General features: G+C 38.5%; 6 protein-coding genes and 1 pseudogene across 6 annotated transcripts; 1 reads left to right on the forward strand and 6 right to left on the reverse strand.

Annotated features, from left to right (window-relative positions):
- Positions 1–74: 74 nt before the first annotated feature.
- LOC116736759 (histone H2A) lies at positions 75–11,003 on the reverse strand. The gene is made up of 2 exons (XM_032589502.1): positions 10,972–11,003; positions 75–906 (listed from the first exon to the last, which is right to left on the reverse strand). The coding sequence occupies exon 2, from the start codon at positions 904–906 to the stop codon at positions 520–522; it is 387 nt and encodes a 128-aa protein (XP_032445393.1). The 5' UTR covers positions 10,972–11,003; the 3' UTR covers positions 75–519.
- On the forward strand, positions 4,119–4,806 carry LOC116736756 (histone H1-like). The gene has a single exon (XM_032589500.1). It carries the CDS (start codon positions 4,174–4,176, stop codon positions 4,804–4,806), a length of 633 nt encoding a protein of 210 aa, XP_032445391.1. The 5' UTR covers positions 4,119–4,173.
- On the reverse strand, positions 8,121–8,777 carry LOC116736762 (histone H2B 1/2-like). The gene has a single exon (XM_032589506.1). It carries the CDS (start codon positions 8,743–8,745, stop codon positions 8,371–8,373), a length of 375 nt encoding a protein of 124 aa, XP_032445397.1. The 5' UTR covers positions 8,746–8,777; the 3' UTR covers positions 8,121–8,370.
- Positions 8,942–20,540, reverse strand: LOC116737140 (uncharacterized; annotated as a pseudogene).
- LOC116736760 (histone H2A) lies at positions 10,150–11,029 on the reverse strand. Its single transcript, XM_032589503.1, has one exon. It carries the CDS (start codon positions 10,969–10,971, stop codon positions 10,585–10,587), a length of 387 nt encoding a protein of 128 aa, XP_032445394.1. The 5' UTR covers positions 10,972–11,029; the 3' UTR covers positions 10,150–10,584.
- Positions 15,120–17,008, reverse strand: LOC116736755 (histone H1-like). Its single transcript, XM_032589499.1, has one exon. It carries the CDS (start codon positions 16,508–16,510, stop codon positions 15,758–15,760), a length of 753 nt encoding a protein of 250 aa, XP_032445390.1. The 5' UTR covers positions 16,511–17,008; the 3' UTR covers positions 15,120–15,757.
- On the reverse strand, positions 18,853–19,331 carry LOC116736763 (histone H2B 1/2-like). The gene has a single exon (XM_032589507.1). It carries the CDS (start codon positions 19,290–19,292, stop codon positions 18,918–18,920), a length of 375 nt encoding a protein of 124 aa, XP_032445398.1. The 5' UTR covers positions 19,293–19,331; the 3' UTR covers positions 18,853–18,917.
- Positions 20,541–20,731: the final 191 nt, after the last annotated feature.

Consider the following 20,731-nt stretch of genomic DNA (forward strand, 5'->3'; position numbering starts at 1 on the left):
TTTTTTTTAACAAATCCTAACTTTTTTGCCATCTCATGTTGTATAATGTTAAATCTCTTCAGGCTGTATTTGCAATCTAAAAATTATTTTGATACTCTCTAGTCCAATTAATGGATTTTACATATTTGGTTTACTTGGGTTCTGTCACATTAGCTTGAGAAGCGTTCCATTAACCCAATCTGGTGGATTTTAGACAAAGCATTGTTATGAAATTTTGACAAAATTCAGAAAGTTATACTTGTATATTCAGTGTTTTATGACATTTGATTTCAGGATATTTTGGGAATAGTTCAAATTTTCAGGAGATATTTAGTACTACATGTCTCACTACCTAAAAGAAGAAGAAAAACTTCATAGCATCCTTCTAATGTTGGCGAAAACAAACAATTTGTAATTTTGTAGCATAAATCATATGCATATGTTATGGCCTGTAGATACAAGTGAGGAGCTTGCTTTTGAGATAGATGTGGGTGGCTCTTAAAAGAGCCGTTGGGTTTGTAGTTTTGAAGCTGTCACGGTTTACTTGGCCTTGGCTGCTTTCTCGGTTTTCTTGGGCAGCAGGACAGCCTGGATGTTGGGGAGAACACCACCCTGAGCGATGGTGACTCCACCCAGCAGCTTGTTGAGCTCCTCGTCGTTGCGGACGGCCAGCTGCAGGTGACGGGGGATGATCCTGGTCTTCTTGTTATCGCGGGCAGCGTTTCCAGCCAGCTCCAGGATCTCAGCGGTCAGGTACTCGAGCACCGCCGCCAGATAGACTGGAGCTCCGGCGCCGACGCGCTCGGCGTAGTTTCCTTTCCTCAGCAGCCTGTGAACACGGCCCACTGGGAACTGGAGCCCCGCACGGGATGAGCGGGTCTTGGCCTTAGCTCTGGCTTTGCCTCCGGTCTTTCCGCGTCCAGACATGTTGAATAGTTAAGGCTGACTACGACTCTGACAAAAATCTAAATGATGCCATGTAGGCTGCACTTCCAGCACTTATATGTATCATCTGTTCACTGATTGGTCAATATTTACGAGAAGGCCAGCCGTCCAATCAGAATATCCCGCACTTTCGTAATAACATCCGCTCACCAGTAAGTTGGAGTTACAAAATAAAGCACCAAAGCATAATGATTTTAGTTCCAGTATAATTTCCATACACCGCACAGGAATTAATGTATTTTTATTTCAGCTGGACATATTTTCTTTAAAAAAAATAAGGAAATAAAACATATTTTTAGTGAAGATTTGTCAAACTTTAATTTCAGTAAATGCAGTTATTTACCTAAAGACAAAGGTGTAAATAAACCTGTCAGTGCCCCACAAATGACTAAGTACGAACAGAAAACTAACGTGTTGGTTTTTTATTATGATTTCGTTACATTATACTAATAAAATTGTTTTTATTTGGTTTTCCACCAGATGGTGCTGTATGCTTACTTACATGTAAACAGGGACAGTTAGTAATAATAAAATAAAATAGTAGTGGCTGACATATTTCATATTCAAAGTATAACTAGAGAAAATATTTTAGGGTCTTGAGAGCTAAGAAAATGAATAAATGAAACTGAATCTCCAATCTGTTGATTCTTCTTAAATCTGACACTTGTTATATAGAAATATTACTTCCATTAAATTATGAACACTAATTACATTGGTAGAGAATTGTTTGTGGTGCTGCGTTATGTAAAACCCACCTACAAGTTAAATATACAAACGTATGTTGTGATTTATTTTTAGTTACATTTTTTTTTAGAAAATGATCTCAGATCCATCAAAATGATGTATATAAATATAAAATGAATTTGTACAGACAAAGTAATAGGACACACAGTCAACAATTAAAACATTACATTTTCTAAAGTGCCATCGTTACACATCAGATTGTAAATTATATATATTTTTTCTCGGGATATCTCCCGCCCTCCACCCAAACAGTGATCAATGCTGTTGTGATATTTGCCAATATCTGACCAGAGCTGCAATCTGCTGGAAGTTTGCCATTAGGGAGATTTTTATTTGTTTTATTCCAAAACATTATTCTTAAAATAATAATAAACAGACATTGAAAGAGCTCAGTGTGAGGCTGGAGCAGCCGTGGAACGTCTCCGCTGCTGTCGCTGGTGACGGTGCTCCCGCACTGGTATATATATATATATATATATATATATATATATATATATATATATATATATATATATATATATATATATATATATATAAATAAAATTCCCTTCTCACCCACCGCGGGTGGTTCTTATCCTCTGAGCTCGGATCCTCTACCAGAGGCCTGGGAGCTTGAGGGTTTATATATATATATATATATATATATATATATATATATATATATATATATATATATATATACCCAGTCCCTGACCAACAACAACTAATTAGACCCAGGAGGAGGGTCTTAGCACTCTCAATCAATCTCATGTACATGCTGCTCAATGTGCTACTGGTGGAGCAACGACAGCTCTGTTAGCTGCATCAAAGCAGGGGGAGGGCAGTGCCATACATTCTGTAATTGACAGCGCTAAGACTTGCCTCCTGACTCTGAATGGCTGTTTTAGCTCTGGGAGCAACGGGAGAAGGCAGAGGAGCTCTATTTTTTCCACACATTATCTGTCTCTAAACATGTTGTCACAACATTGTGACAGTTGCAACAAATATGTACAAATATATGTATAAAACTTTTCATAAAAAATACATACATACAACAATTCCTTTTGGGCCAATTTCAGAAATACCCACTAAATGGCAGCAAGTGACTGTCAATCATTTCAACACGAGTGATGAAGGACAATGGCTCTCAAACTTCTGTAGAGAGCGCTAGTGGATGTTCAAAAAATATTTTTAAAAAATCATTCATTGTTTAAATAGAGAAATTTTGTACCTTTTCTATCTTATAGTAACTCAAAACACAAACTTAGTTTAGATTTTAATGTCTCCAGGCCGACAACAACTTTGCTGTTATAAATGTTTACTTCTCTCTCTGGTTATTTCAGGCCAAACTTTCTGCATACAATACATTGCTAAGGCTAAATGAACCCTCTGACTTGGGAGAGGAAGCTTTAGAGCAGCTTCTCATATTTGTTTTCAGATATTTAAGTGAAAATTTTCCCTCTGCCTTGACTGAAATCAAGCTTCTCACTGAATTAAATGAGCAAAACGATTCAGTTCAGTGTTATGTCATTTCAGTTTGATCCAGTGCTGACAGTTTACTTTTGATAAGGTAATTTTTCAGAAAGTTTTTTTTCCCTTACAGATCAAACTATTGGTCTAAGTCTGAAAATAACGACTTTTAATTCATGAAAAATGCTCTACAGATTGAAAGATATTCATTATTTGTTGTTTGTGGAGTAAAGTAGTTCCTGGTAGCACAACTCTGTGATTTACAAATGTTATTTTTCCTCTGATGCATTACATGTTGAGAGTAATATCCTAGTATACCAGAAGTTAGCCAGATGCTGTTATGTTCAGATTCCTCTTAATGTGGCAAGGGTCTAAAAATCGATCTGAAATCATCGCTGAATGGATCAACATTGCTTTCTCTTTTTTTGGGGGGGTGAATCTAAATGGCACTAATTAGAGACAAGCAGCTAATCCATTCTGCTGATGGATTAGCAGAAATGTTTCCTTTCTGGTAACCATAAGTCTGTTCCATAACAGTGTTCTATAACAGTTATTCACCGACAGCTTCCATGTGTTTGCTGCCAGAGAAATCCTCCCCACTTACCCTTCAACAAATCGCACCACCTCAGCATTTTCACCAGAACTTTGCTTAAATATGTCTCTGCTAACAAAACCACAACATGTATACGATATGCAAACCGATTTTAAATGTTTTAGGAGACGAAATGTGTAAAAAACCCGCCGCTCAGCTCACAAAATCACAGCGTATCTGACAGGTCTGAAGGGTCCTGGGAAAAAAATACAAAGTTCTGGAAACCAAACACAACGTTTGTACATAGAGGGGAGGGATTTGCTTCTGTTATAGCAACATTTAAGTTATAACACCTTAATTTAGTTAGAATTTTAAGCGTAAAGTGAAGCCGAGAAAACACAAGTGTGGCCATGTTTGAGGCGGCAGCGTGGCGGCGGGCTGAGTTGTCTCTTCACGGTTCTCACGTCTGTTATAAGTCCCGCCTCTCGCTCTAAGTTTGACACAAGATCGATCGACTCAGAAACATGACAGAAATAGCTCCGGCGGCTATCCGATCCTCGGCAAAAATCCCGATGAAGAAGTCCACCTCCCGGACCAAGAAGGATGGACCCAGCATCTCCAAACTCATCGTGGACGCCGTGGCCGACTCCAAGGAACGTAAAGGGGTTTCTCTGGCGGCGCTCAAGAAACTCCTGGCCAGGAATGGCGTCGATGTGACCAAGTCCAACAAGCGCATCAACAGCGCTATTACCAAGCTGGTGACAAGTGGAAGCCTGAGCCGGACTAGAGGGACCGGAGCATCCGGGTCCTTCAAGATACCTAAGGCTAAGAAGAAGAAGCCCAAAACCGCAAAACCAGCGAAGAAGGCAACTCCGAAGAAGAGGAAGGCTCCCGCCAAGGCAAAGAGACCAGCCGCCAAGAAGTCACCGAAAAAGTCACCGGCGAAGAAACCAGCCAGGAAGTCTCCAAAGAAGGGACCGGCAAAGAAAGCAGCCAAAAGGGTAAAAGGGAGCCCCAAAAAGAGCACCAAAAGGAGCCCCAAAAAGAGCCCGAAAAAGGCCACAGCTAGGAGGCCGAAGCCAGCTAAGAGGCCGGCAGCCAAGAAAACGCCGGCAAAAAAGCGCCCAGCTAAGAAGGCTAACAGGAGCTACTGGTAAACACCTGCTTCACCCACTGCGCAAAGCACCAACGGCTCTTTTAAGAGCCACCACTCCTTCCACTGAAGAGACGGTTCCTAACAAGTATCAGTTACCTTAAAAATAAAATGTATTTTCTGACAGCGATTTATTAAATAAAAGAGGATTTAAAACAATATTCCGGTTTGATAAGTAGTGAAATCAGGACAACATGCACCTGTTAGATTAGCTCAGATCTTTTGTTGCCAACCAGTGATTGTTGAATTGCATCACTGAATATTCTTATGACGAGCGGAGATTAATCCATATGAAAAACCTTATAGAAGGATTATCAGTCACCAGCAGCCACTGCGCATGTCACATTCAGAATGCAGGCAAGAATATATCATTCTATTTACAGTAAGGTCAATTAAATAATTTCCAATTCGACGCCAGCGCAGATCTTCACTCTGCGCAACTCCGTCACGCAGCTTTGCGGTATTTGCAGTTGTCAGGTTTCATTTTTAGCGCATCGTCTCTGTACCTCACGCTGCCTCTTGTTCAACCCGCTGCGTTTTTGAAGGCTTATTGGTTTGTCAGCCGCCTTGATGGATTCAGCTGCATTTTAATTTTCACTCTAATTGTGGCCAAATTAGAAAGAAATGATTTGCACGCTAAATATGGATTTAAATTTTTTTGAAATAAAAACTTAGTTTTTATTATATAAAAAAAGTAAGTTTCTCTTATTGCTCACCATGTAGAAGTTCGTCTTATTTAGAGGGACTCCACTGAGAGTTAATTGTGAACAATTTGCTTTAATATTTGCTAGTAAGTATAATTTTGGTCCGTTTTCTCTCGTCATTTATCGACTCACCTCTTTACTGGTCATTAAGACTCATCTCATTCACTAAATTTAATTTGGTAGAATAACTTATGTTATCACGTTGTGTGATAAACAGCTTTAGTAGGCCGATAGCATGCTAGTTAAGATTAAAACAGCAAGATGAATGCGGGTAACCATGGCAACCAGTGAGCGTTTAAAGGCCGACCGACTCTTACTGTCCGGTTGCGCTGTGCTTACAAAGAAATAATCCATCTTTACTAAACTACATTTACATTTTGGGTGTTCGATCCCTAATCAGGGCAGTTAAGTGATTAAATCCATCAAAAATATTTACATCCTCAGATATTTACATACATATTACATCTAGATGCCTCGTTAAACCAAAATAAGACACCACCCCCTGGTGGTAGATTTGAATAGGTCACATTAAACTTCTAATGCAAGAGTTTAATCAAATGTAGCAGAACATGAAACTGGTTTTATACAAACCAGGTAGTTTTTTTTTTAAGTCACAACAAATAAAAATAATGATTACATGTAACCCACGTTATTTTAGCGAATATGAATTATAGCCTGTAATACACTATATTGCCAATAGGTGGCAGTAAATAGCTTCAAAGTAGTCTAAAGCTACAGTGATATGCTACAGGATATGAGCTAGAACAACCAGAAGAAGAAGAAAAAAACGTTTTGTGGTCACTTTACTGACAAAACTCGTTTTTTTTCTATATTTTTCAAGAATTAGTTTTAATCTTTGGGTAATTTTTGATTCCTGTGTATCTGGATCCGGAAGGAGTTTGTTTTTTGAGATTTAATTTCTTTCTTTTTCTTGCTTCGAATCTCCGGTGAGTTCTGTGCTATAATTAGCTTCGTTAGCTATCGATTAGCCACAAGCTAATATTTTGCTGTTATGTAATAAAAGTTATATTGCCATTTAATTTTATAGTTTCAATGTTAAAGGGAAAAAAAAAACAATCGGAGATGCTTGTTTATGGGTCAGAATGCATGTTCTACATGACGTTTTGTATGTGAATTAGCAATGCTTATTAATGCTAACTCACAAAGGCTATTCTGCTAATATCCACAAGGGCGGATTCATTGTGTCCAACACGATGCCAAAGAAGAACCTTCTTCTGTTCCACTAGATCGGTGGGAATACACATATTAATACTACAATATAACATTCACATCTGAATACTGAACTGAAAACAAATCAAAGGAAAAGAAACTCTTGAACTTGACTGACTTGACTTAGGACTACTAAAAGAAAACTTTGACTATTTTGTTCTGTTCGTGTTATTGTCAAAATGTGTAATAAATATGTTGTTTTGTTCACCACATTGTTTCCCTTGCTCCTCCTGAGTTGAACCTGGTTCTGATACGCTACTTGATTATAAGGATTCATAGTCACTGATCTCCTTGTCTCAGGTGATTTACCAGGTTAGTAGATCTTACATACAGATACAGAAACCTTAGACATTTACAGAATTAAGTAAGTAGAAGCATATCAATCCTGGCTAATGTTAGGCATATTCTGAATAATAAATCACGTAATATTTAATATGACTCTCTGATTTTGCCATATTTAACATGTTATTCAGAAATGTGGGAAAAATAATTACTAAAGCTCTTTGCATCCACTAAGTATCCTACAGAAACAAGCCGTAAGACTCATCCATAATGTTGGTTATTATGAGCCCACAAAATCTAGAACTCTTAAATTTGAAGATCTGGTGGAATTTAAAATTGCTCAAATTATGTTTAAGGCATCTAATGAACTGCTACCTGAGCACATGCAGAGCATGAAGGGGACACAAGTTAAACTCAGACTTAAGGATTTCTAGTACACACACAACAAGAAAGAGCTTTTGTATTTAAGTTCATGGGGTAAAATTATAGAAGTTCAATGAGGAGTTAAAGTCAAACTATAGTACAATTTAAAAGGAAATATAAGGTCATCTTCACAAGATATAGAAAGATGGATGAGATACAGCAATAATGTGTAAATTAAGGCTAACGCATATGCGTGTGTGGGTATGGATATATGGATGCATGTTTTTAGGCACGTAAACCCAGATAAGATGGAAAATTAATTAACTTATGTAATTTTCTATTTTTTAATGAAGTTCAATTTAATAATATTGTAGTTTAAGGTGTAGAAGTTCATAAGTTTCTTACATCTTCCTACTCCTTTTTGAGTATAAGATTATAGAACAAAATTATCTCTTTTCCTTTCCTTGTTCATGTGATTTAATACATCATGTTTAAAATAAATACATACAATCAGCACAAGACCACAAGTATTTAATATCCAAAGTATTATTTATAATTCAGTTTAAGATAAGAAATTGTTTCAAAATTTAATAACCTTCAAAACTATATAGAAAAAAGGAAAGATGTTTAAATGAGATAAATTTCTGCAAATAGATCTTTATCTGAAAGTCACATATTAAAATCAAAACTAAAATATCAATTTAATTTTGCAGAAAACATTCAAACCTAACAACTTTAATTAGATGAAATTAATTTTGTTTCTAGTCTTATTCAAATGTTTCAAGTTAAGAAAGCCTGAGTTGACAAAGGAAATACAAAAAGTACTTTACAGGATTTTATGGATACCAATGTAGTAATTCCCTTTTACATGAGCATTTAAGAAATTAAGCAATGTGATAATGAATAGTTAATGTACAAGTTTCTTGCACTTAGTTGCATTTGTGTGGCCCTAAAAAGGGCCTTTGTGGTTTAGATGGTAAACAGCAGGTTTACTTGGAGCTGGTGTATTTGGTGACCGCCTTGGTGCCCTCAGACACGGCGTGCTTGGCCAGCTCACCGGGCAGCAGGAGGCGCACGGCCGTCTGGATCTCCCTGGAGGTGATGGTGGAGCGCTTGTTGTAATGAGCCAGACGGGAAGCCTCGGAGGCGATGCGCTCAAAGATGTCGTTGACGAACGAGTTCATGATGCTCATGGCCTTGGACGAGATGCCGGTATCGGGGTGGACCTGCTTCAGCACCTTGTAGACGTAGATGGCGTAGCTTTCCTTCCTGGTCTTTCTCCTCTTCTTGCCTCCTTTTCCGGCCGTCTTGGTCACGGCTTTCTTGGAGCCCTTCTTGGGCGCAGACTTGGCGGGTTCAGGCATTCTGATGTGTTCCTGGGAAACAGCAACGAATGAAGAAGTACGGGCAGAGAGACCAGTATTATAGATTCTGCATGTAAATCAGAGTGCGCTGACGCCTGCCTCTGATTGGTTCCGCTGCTCATAGCGTTAGAACGTCTTTGGGTTTTGCTCGCGCGTTTAAGTGCTTGTGTAGTGTAAAATAATGAGTATAAATATACACTTTTCGAAGTTTATTGTGTAGCTCTGCTTTTATGTGTTCCTTCAGGTGTTTTTACAAAGCTGTACTTTATGCTTAGTATTTAATATTTTCGTAACATTTTTTAATTCAAGCTAAATTTAAAAAAAATCTATCGCTAAAATAATTTGCATAGACCAAATATAATCTTTATTGGTGTTGCTCATGATTCATATTGCTTTAATTACTCAGGAGAGGATATTTCTATATTATGTAGAGATTGACTTAAAATGTCAAGATTTCAAGTTATATGGCGGAAACTGCCGCTCTTCTACATGTAAGCATGGACTGTTTGATTTCCCAGTTTCTTTTTCACACTTAGGAAGCGCTTATTTATTTCTGCTGTAGTGTTTTCTAATGTTTCAGTTCTACAAGTGAGGCAAATCCATTAACAAGGTACTTATTCATCTTTTCACAGAACGCATAATACAAATTATACAAGAAACATCTCTTTAAGAAGTGTGGGTGGCTCTTAAAAGAGCCGTTGGTTTGTAGTAAGAAGCTGGTAGATTTAACCGCCGAAGCCGTACAGAGTGCGGCCCTGCCTCTTGAGAGCGTATACCACATCCATGGCGGTCACGGTCTTCCTCTTAGCGTGCTCGGTGTAGGTGACGGCATCACGGATAACGTTCTCCAGGAAAACCTTGAGCACACCGCGGGTCTCCTCGTAGATGAGGCCGGAGATACGCTTGACTCCACCGCGGCGAGCCAGGCGGCGGATAGCGGGCTTAGTGATTCCCTGGATGTTATCACGGAGAACTTTACGGTGACGCTTAGCGCCTCCTTTCCCGAGTCCTTTACCTCCCTTTCCGCGTCCACTCATTGTGTAATCAGTAATAAATCAACTTCAACACTGACTGAAACTGCAGGTAGCGTCTGTATTTAAACACATATCACGGACGTAAGTGAAGACAGGCACTCTCCAACTTTCAAGTTCCGCCTTTAAGTCCGCAAGCAGAACAGGAACCATTTCCGTTTACTGGACAATATTTCAAAATAAAGACACATTTTTTAAACCGGACATGGTAAGAATTAGTGTAATTAAAATGTATATAAATTAAGTTTCTTCGTTCAGGAACAAACACACGAACAAAGTTAGATATTTGTAAATTTGACATGTTACAATTTGCAGGTCCATTAAATGGACTCTTGCATTTTGAAAAAAAAAAAACCCACTTATGTACTTTTGATTTGCAAAAGTAGGAGTTTACTGACCCAAACCACAGGCGGGAAGTATAGCAAACCTTTATGCCATAAAGGCTTTCACATTACATTAACCTGTCAAGGCAAAGAATAATTCAGAACCCCACACCTCAAGTTATCCATTTGCCTCTTTTATATGTTAATGCATCTGAACTAAAGTCTTTACTGGCTTCCCCATAATGTGTGCTACTTTTATAAACAGAAATGTTGTCAGCCACACATTCTTTTCAGACATTACACTCGTAGTTTTCTTTATAAAGAATATCTAAAGTAAAATTTTCTCGATGATTCATGTTTATTTCCTCAAACTTTACTTCAGACTTAAAACATACTTTAAAGTACTTTCAGAATTTCACTCTTCAGATAGATGTGGGTGGCTCTTAAAAGAGCCGTTGGGTTTGTAGTTTTGAAGCTGTCACGGTTTACTTGGCCTTGGCCGCTTTCTCGGTTTTCTTGGGCAGCAGGACAGCCTGGATGTTGGGGAGAACACCACCCTGAGCGATGGTGACTCCACCAAGCAGCTTGTTGAGCTCCTCGTCGTTGCGGACGGCCAGCTGCAGGTGACGGGGGATGATCCTGGTCTTCTTGTTATCGCGGGCAGCGTTTCCAGCCAGCTCCAGGATCTCAGCGGTCAGATACTCGAGCACCGCCGCCAGATAGACCGGAGCTCCGGCGCCGACGCGCTCGGCGTAGTTTCCTTTCCTCAGCAGCCTGTGAACACGGCCCACTGGGAACTGGAGCCCCGCACGGGATGAGCGGGTCTTGGCCTTAGCTCTGGCTTTGCCTCCGGTCTTTCCACGTCCAGACATTTTCTTTTTCAATTGAAGTTAATCCTACCTCTGAAAAAACGCAAGTAGTGTAATGAAAGCGGAGCGTCGTCTACTTATAGGCACTGTCTGTTCACTGATTGGTCAGACTTGAGCAGAAAGCTAGTCGTCCAATCACAACGGCGTTCGTCAAGTTTTCACACTGGAGAGAAGACTTCCGCTTTACCGGCGCTGTAATCTTCAAAACTAAAATACACAAGCTTACAGATATGCGACATTATTGGTTCTGTTGTACAACAGGGGTTTTAACTTCTCTGTGACATATTTTTTGGGTTAAAATAAAACAATATGTATAACTATGTACATCATAAACACTTTTTAATAAAATTAGACTGAATTAAATCACATAATCAAGCTTCATATTTAAATTATAACAAAATAATACACTTTTGGCCTTCAGTGGAGACTTTTATGTTGGAAGTATAGTCACCAGCACATTCACACAGATACACATTAAAACAAACATTGATAACAAAATAAACATATACTGTGCAGAACTTTTAGTGTGGATTAAAACATTGACAAACCATTTGAATCTGAAGTGTGTATAAACCTGAAAGGAGTTGGAAATGATCGGTCTGTTTGCTGTAACGCACAATGTGGGAGTTTCTGGTGAAAACAGACATGACTGGTTTGTGTAGTCCTCCACCACAAACACACAGTCATCAAAACAGCCTCTTCTGTGTTGTTACTTCCATGTCATGGTTGTAAACTAACCATTTTATATCCATGAATTGAAACCACAGTGTACGTTTAAAATGCTGAAGCTTCCTGAATAATTTAATTTTGCATTAGTATTATAAATCGTTTTCTTACAGTCTACATTTTGCTTCGGTTCTCCATTTGACTAGTTGATTCTTTAAAAATTACAGATGCTGAGTCCAGATCACAGCAAAGAAAGTACTTAAACCTCCTGTTGATGCACAGAAAATTTTGAAAATTAAAATTGTGTTTAGTGTAATATTCCATATTTTGTGCAGTGGGTGTCCAGCATGTAACTTCAGTTAGCTGTACTGAAGTGTTTAACATTTGACCAGTAAGCCTTTAACTGAAAACAAAGACTTCAAGGCCAACTAAAGTTATTTGCTGAGTTTTGTAGCTTCAATAAAGGTTAGTTGTTTCTATTCAACTATAGCTGTTTCTGTACAACAATATTCCTTTTTAAACTAATTACTGACAAACGTAGTTTTCTGCACACTGGGCTAGAGTCATGTTTAAATATATATTGGTAGAGTTAAAAATAAAAAAAAAATAGTCAAAACCTTAAACTCTTGCTAAGGACATGGAGGCAGAATGCTATAAACAATCTCAGTAATGAAAGTACAATTTAGGTAAATATTTTTGAAAATTAAATGTATAAAATGGCATTAAATTGACACGTTTGGTTCTTAATAGGTGTGCACTGAAAAGCCTAGTTTTGAGCCTTTACTGAGTTGTTAAGAGGAAAAGACTGCTTATCGTTTCAGCACAACGTTATATACATTCCAGAAAGCGTCACTCTTTAAAGCTATGTAGGTGGCTCTTAAAAGAGCCGTTGGTTTGTTGAAGCGAGTCAGGAGTCAGTTTAAGCCCTCTCTCCGCGGATACGGCGGGCCAGCTGGATGTCTTTGGGCATGATGGTGACCCTCTTGGCGTGGATGGCGCACAGGTTGGTGTCCTCGAAGAGACCCACCAGGTAAGCCTCGCTAGCCTCCTGCAGAGCCATGACGGCGGAGCTCTGGAAGCGCAGGTCGGTCTTGAAATCCTGAGCGATCTCCCTGACCAGTCGCTGGAAGGGCAGCTTGCGGATCAGCAGCTCGGTGGATTTCTGGTAGCGGCGGATCTCTCGCAGAGCCACGGTGCCGGGCCTGTAACGGTGAGGCTTCTTAACTCCGCCGGTAGCTGGAGCGCTCTTACGGGCAGCTTTGGTTGCCAGCTGCTTCCTGGGAGCCTTTCCTCCGGTGGATTTACGAGCGGTCTGCTTGGTTCTGGCCATCGCGGTTCAGTAAGTTTCTTCGTGTTTAACACTGAAGTAACAGACAATCTGTTCCGCAGCGGGGGTTTATAAAGAGACTAGGGGCGCGAGGGGACTTCTGATTGGCTCAGATTGCGAACGTGATGAAGCCATATCGGACTCAGCTATTGGTTAAAATTAAGATTTCAAAATAAAGCTCGGTAGAAGACAAACAAGCTGACAAAAAGATGGATTATTTTAACGTTTTTAAATAAATTAAATTTGAAGTTCTTTTGATGGATTCTTAAAATAAACACAAAATATAAGTATTTTAAGGATGAATAGTTAAAACATTTTTCGGGAATTTTATTTGCATAATTTCCGGTTTTGCATGACTGGTGATCTTTTTATGCTCAAATGTACATGCATACTTATTTTTATTACACCAGTTAGATGCATATTTCTCTTAATCTGATTGTACTACTTTTAGTAATTTTTCTGATATAGTAAATTTCCCTTACTGTATAGGATGCTTTATTTTCATATTTTGTATATGTATTTGTCCTTACATTTACATTTAACCTGCTGCTGATATACTTGAATCTTATTGAAAGCAGCTTGAATACTTTGAAACAGACATACACACTTCTCACCAGTTGGTGGCGGTAGTGCTTCCTTTGTTTGCCAACCGCCATTATAACCAACGCGCAAAGATAGATTGTATTTGACTTCAAAGAAACTAATTTATTTCATGAAATTTAACAGACAGACAGACAGACAGACAGACAGACAGATAGATAGATAGATAGATAGATAGATAGATAGATAGATAGATAGATAGATAGATAGATAGATAGATAGATAGATAGATAGATAGATAGATAGATAGATAGATAGATAGATAGATAGATAACCACACTCCATACCAATAGGTGGCAGTAATGTTACTTAACATTTCTTGTCAACCACCATTACCAAATCAAGAAGAGGAGATTATATTTACTAGTGAATCCTGAATTAAATTTTAATATTTCAAAAAGAACATCTGATTTTTTGAGAATATATGCACTAGAATTATGTGCTATATTATTAGCTTTAGAAATTGTGGAGGACACTAGTATGAGTAAAATAATAATTTGTAGTGATTCATTATCAGAATTGAGTATGTATGGAAAAGGGAGGTAAAAGTAATAATCAAAATATATTATATGAGGTGATGGTTGTTCATCATAGATTATGTGAACAAAGCAAAAATGTAATAATATTTTGGACTCCTGTTCATGTAGGTATTTTGGGTAATGAAATAGCAGATAGGTTGGCTAAGGAGGCTGTAAAAATATTGATATAACAATAAAGTTATCTAAATCTGAAGGCAAAAGTATAGTTTGGAAAGAAAGTAAGAATTTATGGAAAATTAGGTGGGATAATGAAATAAATAGAAGGCAGGATATACAATTCAGTTGATATTATAAGGATTAGAGGAATAAACAGGAGGGAGGAGATAATTATAAATAGAATAATAATGGAACTCTTAAAGATGGGGAACATCTTACTGATTTATGTAATTGGTGTGATACTGTAGAAACAATGGAACATGTTTTATTTAGTTGTAGGAAAAATATGTGAATCAAAGAAAATGACTGAATATGGAAACAGGTTTTAACAGGGAATTGAAATGTGAGAATGTGGTTGATCAGTGAAATAGTAGTGAAAGAAAAGGGAAGACATTTCATTTTATAAATGTAGCCTGGAGGGAATCAGACACAAAACTTATAAATGGGGTTTTATTTCTCGAATACTCTAATAAAGGGAGAGTAGTGTTAAATGAATTTGGAGTTTTACAGAATGGTGAAATTTTGCTAAACAAAGATCTTACAGAGACAGCTTCTTGAATAGCAAAATCAAATAAATCCCTTTTCTTTTAAGCAAAGTTATGTATAAAATACTGTATTATAAGTTTAAAACTGAGTGCATAAACAACTGAAGCAGACATGCTTCTATAAAAAAAAATGAAAATAAATAAAATCACACAGACTTCTTACAATATGGTCAACTCAGTGTTATACAACATATTAAAATACTCACTTAGTAAAATCTCTGCTTACTACTCAAAATTGCTGGTGGCAACTGGCCATTGACTCTAACCAGCACTAAGGTCAGATAAACATACATTCAGTAAAATAACAACAGGTTATTGTTTAACTATAACCAGATATCATTTAACAGAAACTCACAATATATTAAGACAGAACAAGCCCCACAGTTCTTCCCAGTCTGAACGAGCTCCGCTGTTCTTTACAGAAATCTGCAAACATCACACCCAATATAATTTCCTATTGGGTGTAATATAATCCTATACACGTCTCAGAAACACACCAACAGGTCACTTTGTAATAAAAATAAAGTTCTAAATACATTTACCTTCTTTTTTAGGACAGTGGGAAACCGTTAGTCACGTTAGCATACCGTAGCAAACGGCACAAAACGACTTCTTCCGGTCTAACGTTTTTCATCCCTTTCCCTAACGAGCCGGCAAAGCTCATCTACCTTCAGCTCCCTCTGGTGGTCATCATGAAGCCATGCGTTTCCACTCGGCTACATAAAAAAAAAAAAAACATTTTATAAAAAACAATACCAGGCTCATTGAGAGAATATTAGGATCCAACAGATGGCAGTAGTGCAACAATAATGGATGCAAGCTGCTGTTAAAATCTAAAGAAGACGGTTATATTTACATTCAAATGCTAATTAGGAACCGTCTCTTTAGTGGAAGGAGTGGTGGCTCTTAAAAGAGCCTTTGGTGCTTTGCGCAGTGGGTGAAGCGGTGTTTACTAGTTAGTACCTCCTAGCCTTCGTAGCTGGGCGTCTTTTTACCGGCCTTTTCTTGGCTACCGGTCTTCTAGCTGCAGGTCTCCTAGCAGGCTTTGGTTTCTTTGCAGCCTTCGGCCTCTTCACAGTTTTCGGCCTCCTAGCGACAGTCTTCTTAGGGCTCTTCTTCACCTTTCTAACTACTTTCTTTGCCGGTGACTTCTTCGGGGACCTCTTGGCCGCTGCTCGCTTGTTGGCGGGTTTTTTGGGAGCGCTGGCCTTCTTGCCGGCCGGTCGCTTTGCCTTGGCGGGAGCCTTCTTCTTCACCGCCTTCTTTGGATCGGCGACTTTCGGCTCCCTCTTAGGCTTAGCGATCTTGAAGGAGCCGCATGCTCCGGTCCCTTTGGTTCGGCTCAGGGTTCCTCCTGTGACCAGCTTCGTAACGGCGTTGTTGATGCGCTTGTTGCCCTTGACCACATTTACGCCTTTCACTGCCAGAGCCTTCTTCAGCGCCGTCAGAGACATTCCCTTGCGCTCCTTGGACTCGGCCACAATGGCCACGATGAGTTTGTAGATGCTGGCTCCCTTCTTGGACTTGGGAGGAGGCTTCTGCGGGACATCTGCCGGGATTACAACAGTTGATGGAGCTACTTCTGCCATATTTCTCACTTGTTGTGCCACGTTCCCAGCGTGCGCCAGGAGGCGGGACTTATAACGGACGTGAGAACCGTGAAGAGACAACTCAGTCCGCCGCTCCGCTGCTGCCACAAAAATGGCCATACTTGTGTTTTCTTCGCCGCATTTTAAGCTTTAAATCTTCTCAAATGTGATATTTTCTAACATAAATATTACTGTAACGGAAAGGAAACTGATTTGTCTCCACAGTGAGGTCACATTTGGTTTCTAGAAGCTTTTCTTTTTGTTCCATTAGATCTCAAAGGTGTCGGAGATCGTCTGATTCTATGCATCGACAGGTGAATTTTCAACACATTTCGTTTCCTAAAACATCTAAAATGACTCTACAGAACGCGTAAATGTGGTCCTCTCACTACAAGAGAAGTCTGTGGAAAGAATAAAAATGAAATGGTTGTGGTAATTTGATTATCTGAGCTTTAAATTCGGAAGTTAATCCGACAGTAAAAGCACAAGGAATCTATCGATGATTACGCCGCCGGTCAGGATTCCTCTGGGATGAATCTGATGGGGGAAAAAAAAAAAAAAAAATTGTTCACCAAATAGTTATTAAAATAAGTAACTACACACCTATCACATTCTAATTTAAAAATTAACTAAAGTATGTTTGTTGTTTTCAGAAGAAAATATAGATAAAAAAACAGTGACAACTTTAAGTCGTGCACATTTCAGATCACTGTTATTCCAGCTCAGCTTGATTCCATAATTATGAAGTGAGACTTTTTTATATAATAGAAATTTTAAGCAATATTGGAACATTGCTAGTTTAATCATATGAACTGCCATGAGGCAAACACAGAGGCAAGTTTAATCTCCTGTATCAGATGTGTTGCCAATGCTTCAGCTTCCTTTTTTTCTAATTCATTTGGCGTTGAACTCATCTCACGTGCATTTTTGTTTTAATTCTTGATGATTACCTTACACTTCACTATATGCTTAGAATTATACTTATGATCAAGTATTCAAATACAAAAATACTTGATCAATCCCAAAGGGAAATAAAATGTTGCAATTAATGACATACAACAACATAACTCATCTCATCAATATTTGCATTTTCTGGCAGTGGGAAGATTTTAGAAAACAAATTTCCAGTATGAAACATCCCATGGAAGATAAATAGTCATTGAAACTCCTGGCAGCACATCATAAAACTAACAAATATCAGAATAGTTAATAACCAGCAGACATAAAGTGGTGATGCTGCATTTACTGACCAACATCCTGCCAGATGCACTCTGGGAAAACAAATGTGATTTAGTTACCCTGTATTAAGCAGAGGTGGGCAGTAGTGATGTTCAGATCAATATTGAAATGTTGATACTTCTGACACTAGCTTCTTTTACTTTAAAATCAATTCTCAAATCAAAATATTACTTATTTTGATACCTCAGTTATTTGAAGGAAGTGTATTCCTTCAATAAAAATTAAATGGAAAGAAACTGTTGAGATCTTGTATACATTTTTTGATCTGTGAGAACTACTTTTCTGCGACCTGGATAAATGAATAACTTGTAGTTTCAGTCATCCGGATTTTGCTGCTGCAAGCTGAGCCGCGTGTGAAGATTTTTCAGATCCAAAAACAACGAGTTGTGCAACACAAACTTTGTGAAACACTTCAGATCAAACCGCATCACAGAGTTGAGACAGAACAAAAGGGGAAGCACAGTGTCAGATGCAGACACTGAAAATAAATATATTTTATAGATAAAACATTTTCAGACTAATTTGCTTTGACCATTAAATAATTTTCAAATGTAGGTATTGGTAAACTATATTTGAAATAAATATTTTACAGGCAATATCAATTTGAGTCAATGCATAATGAAACATTTTTTAGATTTACCATGCTAAATGGTAAATTAGCATGGTAAAATTTAGCATTTACCATTTAGCATGGTAAATGCGAAATGCATCTGGAATTGTACAAAGTATCGCTGATACCAGCCTGAGAAAGTATTTACTCAGTATTGGACTGGAAAGTAAATCCGTTCGATCATCACTACCGGGCAGGTGGAGCCCGAATAGATACAAAGTCTGTTTCAGATTTATGATTCCCTCTTAAAATATTGTGTTTTTGTAGGTTTCAATACCTCAAAAAATTCTCTCAATTTTTGGCATTTCACACATTTCTTAAAAAAATTCAAATAAATTATTCTAATCATGTTCATATTATTAGAATATTTTGTAGTCACAAACTTTGTTCAAAATCTGTCCTGTGTTATAAGATAACTCAAGAGGGGGAATTTTTAAAAAGCACCAGAAAATGTTAGAATAATCTATTAATAAAACATATTTTTTGTTGGAGCAAAACCTTCAGTATTGATTTGAGAAATAAATATTTAGTCTTTGACACATTTAATTATTTTCATGTTATAATTACAAAACACTGTCAGAGTAAAATGGAGTGTTTAAATATGAAAAGGACTTGCACTTAGTTGTATTTGTGTGGCCCTAAAAAGGGCCTTTGTGGTTCTGATGGTAAACAGCAGGTTTACTTGGAGCTGGTGTATTTGGTGACCGCCTTGGTGCCCTCAGACACGGCGTGCTTGGCCAGCTCACCGGGCAGCAGGAGGCGCACGGCCGTCTGGATCTCCCTGGAGGTGATGGTGGAGCGCTTGTTGTAATGAGCCAGACGGGAAGCCTCGGAGGCGATGCGCTCAAAGATGTCGTTGACGAACGAGTTCATGATGCTCATGGCCTTGGACGAGATGCCGGTATCGGGGTGGACCTGCTTCAGCACCTTGTAGACGTAGATGGCGTAGCTTTCCTTCCTGGTCTTTCTCTTCTTCTTGCCTCCTTTACCGGCCGTCTTGGTCACGGCTTTCTTGGAGCCCTTCTTGGGCGCAGATTTTGCGGGTTCAGGCATTCTGATGTGTTCCTGGGAAACAGCAACGAATGAAGAAGCATGTGCAGAGAGACCAGTTTTATAGATTCTGTATGTAAATTAGACTGCCCTGATGCCTGACTCTGATTGGCTCAGCTGCTCGGAAGGTTGAAGACGTTTTCAATTCATCTTACGCATGTAGTTGCGCTTGTCGGCGCTATGCTGAATGTATAAAGTTTTTAAAGTCTATACTTCACGTTTATTTGTTAATTCCTAAGAAATATATGGTGCATTAAATTGAGTATAAATTACTTTTCTTCAATCTTTAACATAGTATACACAATAATTTTAAGTAATCCAAATCACCTAATACATTTAATCTCAAAGTAAAAATAATTAGTGGCTTTTTATAAAATTTATTCAGCCCTTCTACACATGTTCTCTTTTAACTGATAAACATTAATAATGTAAACCTATACTGCTAAATGATGCACAGGCTCTGAGAAAATTATCTACCATTTGGAGGAAAAGTATAAAATGGGTTAATATTAACTCATTTAACAAGGTAAAATAAATCAGGTCATAGCAGTACATTAAAAACCAGTTCGACATTTTCGCCGTTTTTCTCTTGACCTCGTTACAGAACAGGGATTTTTTCGTATTTTCACAGTTAATCTTGAAAACTGGGCTTACGCTTTAAGAAGTTCTAAGACTAAACATAACATGAGAATCATCTCTTTAAGAAGTGTGGGTGGCTCTTAAAAGAGCCGTTGGTTTGTAGTAAGAAGCTGGTAGATTTAACCGCCGAAGCCGTACAGAGTGCGGCCCTGCCTCTTGAGAGCGTACACCACATCCATGGCGGTCACGGTCTTCCTCTTAGCGTGCTCGGTGTAGGTGACGGCATCACGGATAACGTTCTCCAGGAAAACCTTGAGCACACCGCGGGTCTCCTCGTAGATGAGACCAGAGATACGCTTGACTCCACCGCGGCGAGCCAGGCGGCGGATAGCGGGCTTAGTGATTCCCTGGATGTTATCACGGAGAACTTTACGGTGACGCTTGGCGCCTCCTTTCCCGAGTCCTTTACCTCCCTTTCCGCGTCCACTCATAGTGCTTTAGTTGTATCACGATACTGACCGAAGAAGGCTGAACGTCTGGCTTTAAGTTTGTGTCACGGACGTAAGAGAAGACAGTCAAGCCGCCATATTTCTACTTCCGCCTCAAGATTACGCCAAAGAGCAGACACATTTCCACTCAATAAATATTAAATAATAAAAACAGAAAATGCGTAAGAACTAATCAAACTAAGAATTACAATGTCTAAATAAAATGGATTACTAGCTCTTTGTGAATAACGAAAAAAATTAATTTAATTCACATCATAGCCTATATACACTTCTTATGTACCATCAGGATTTACAAGTTAAATGTACAAACAGGTGTGCTGAAATTTATTTTATTACACTTTTTTGAGTTAACGA

The sequence above is a fragment of the Xiphophorus hellerii genome, chromosome 17, assembly GCF_003331165.1.
Source record: "Xiphophorus hellerii strain 12219 chromosome 17, Xiphophorus_hellerii-4.1, whole genome shotgun sequence".
In the NCBI taxonomy this organism is placed as follows: Eukaryota; Metazoa; Chordata; class Actinopteri; order Cyprinodontiformes; family Poeciliidae; genus Xiphophorus; species Xiphophorus hellerii.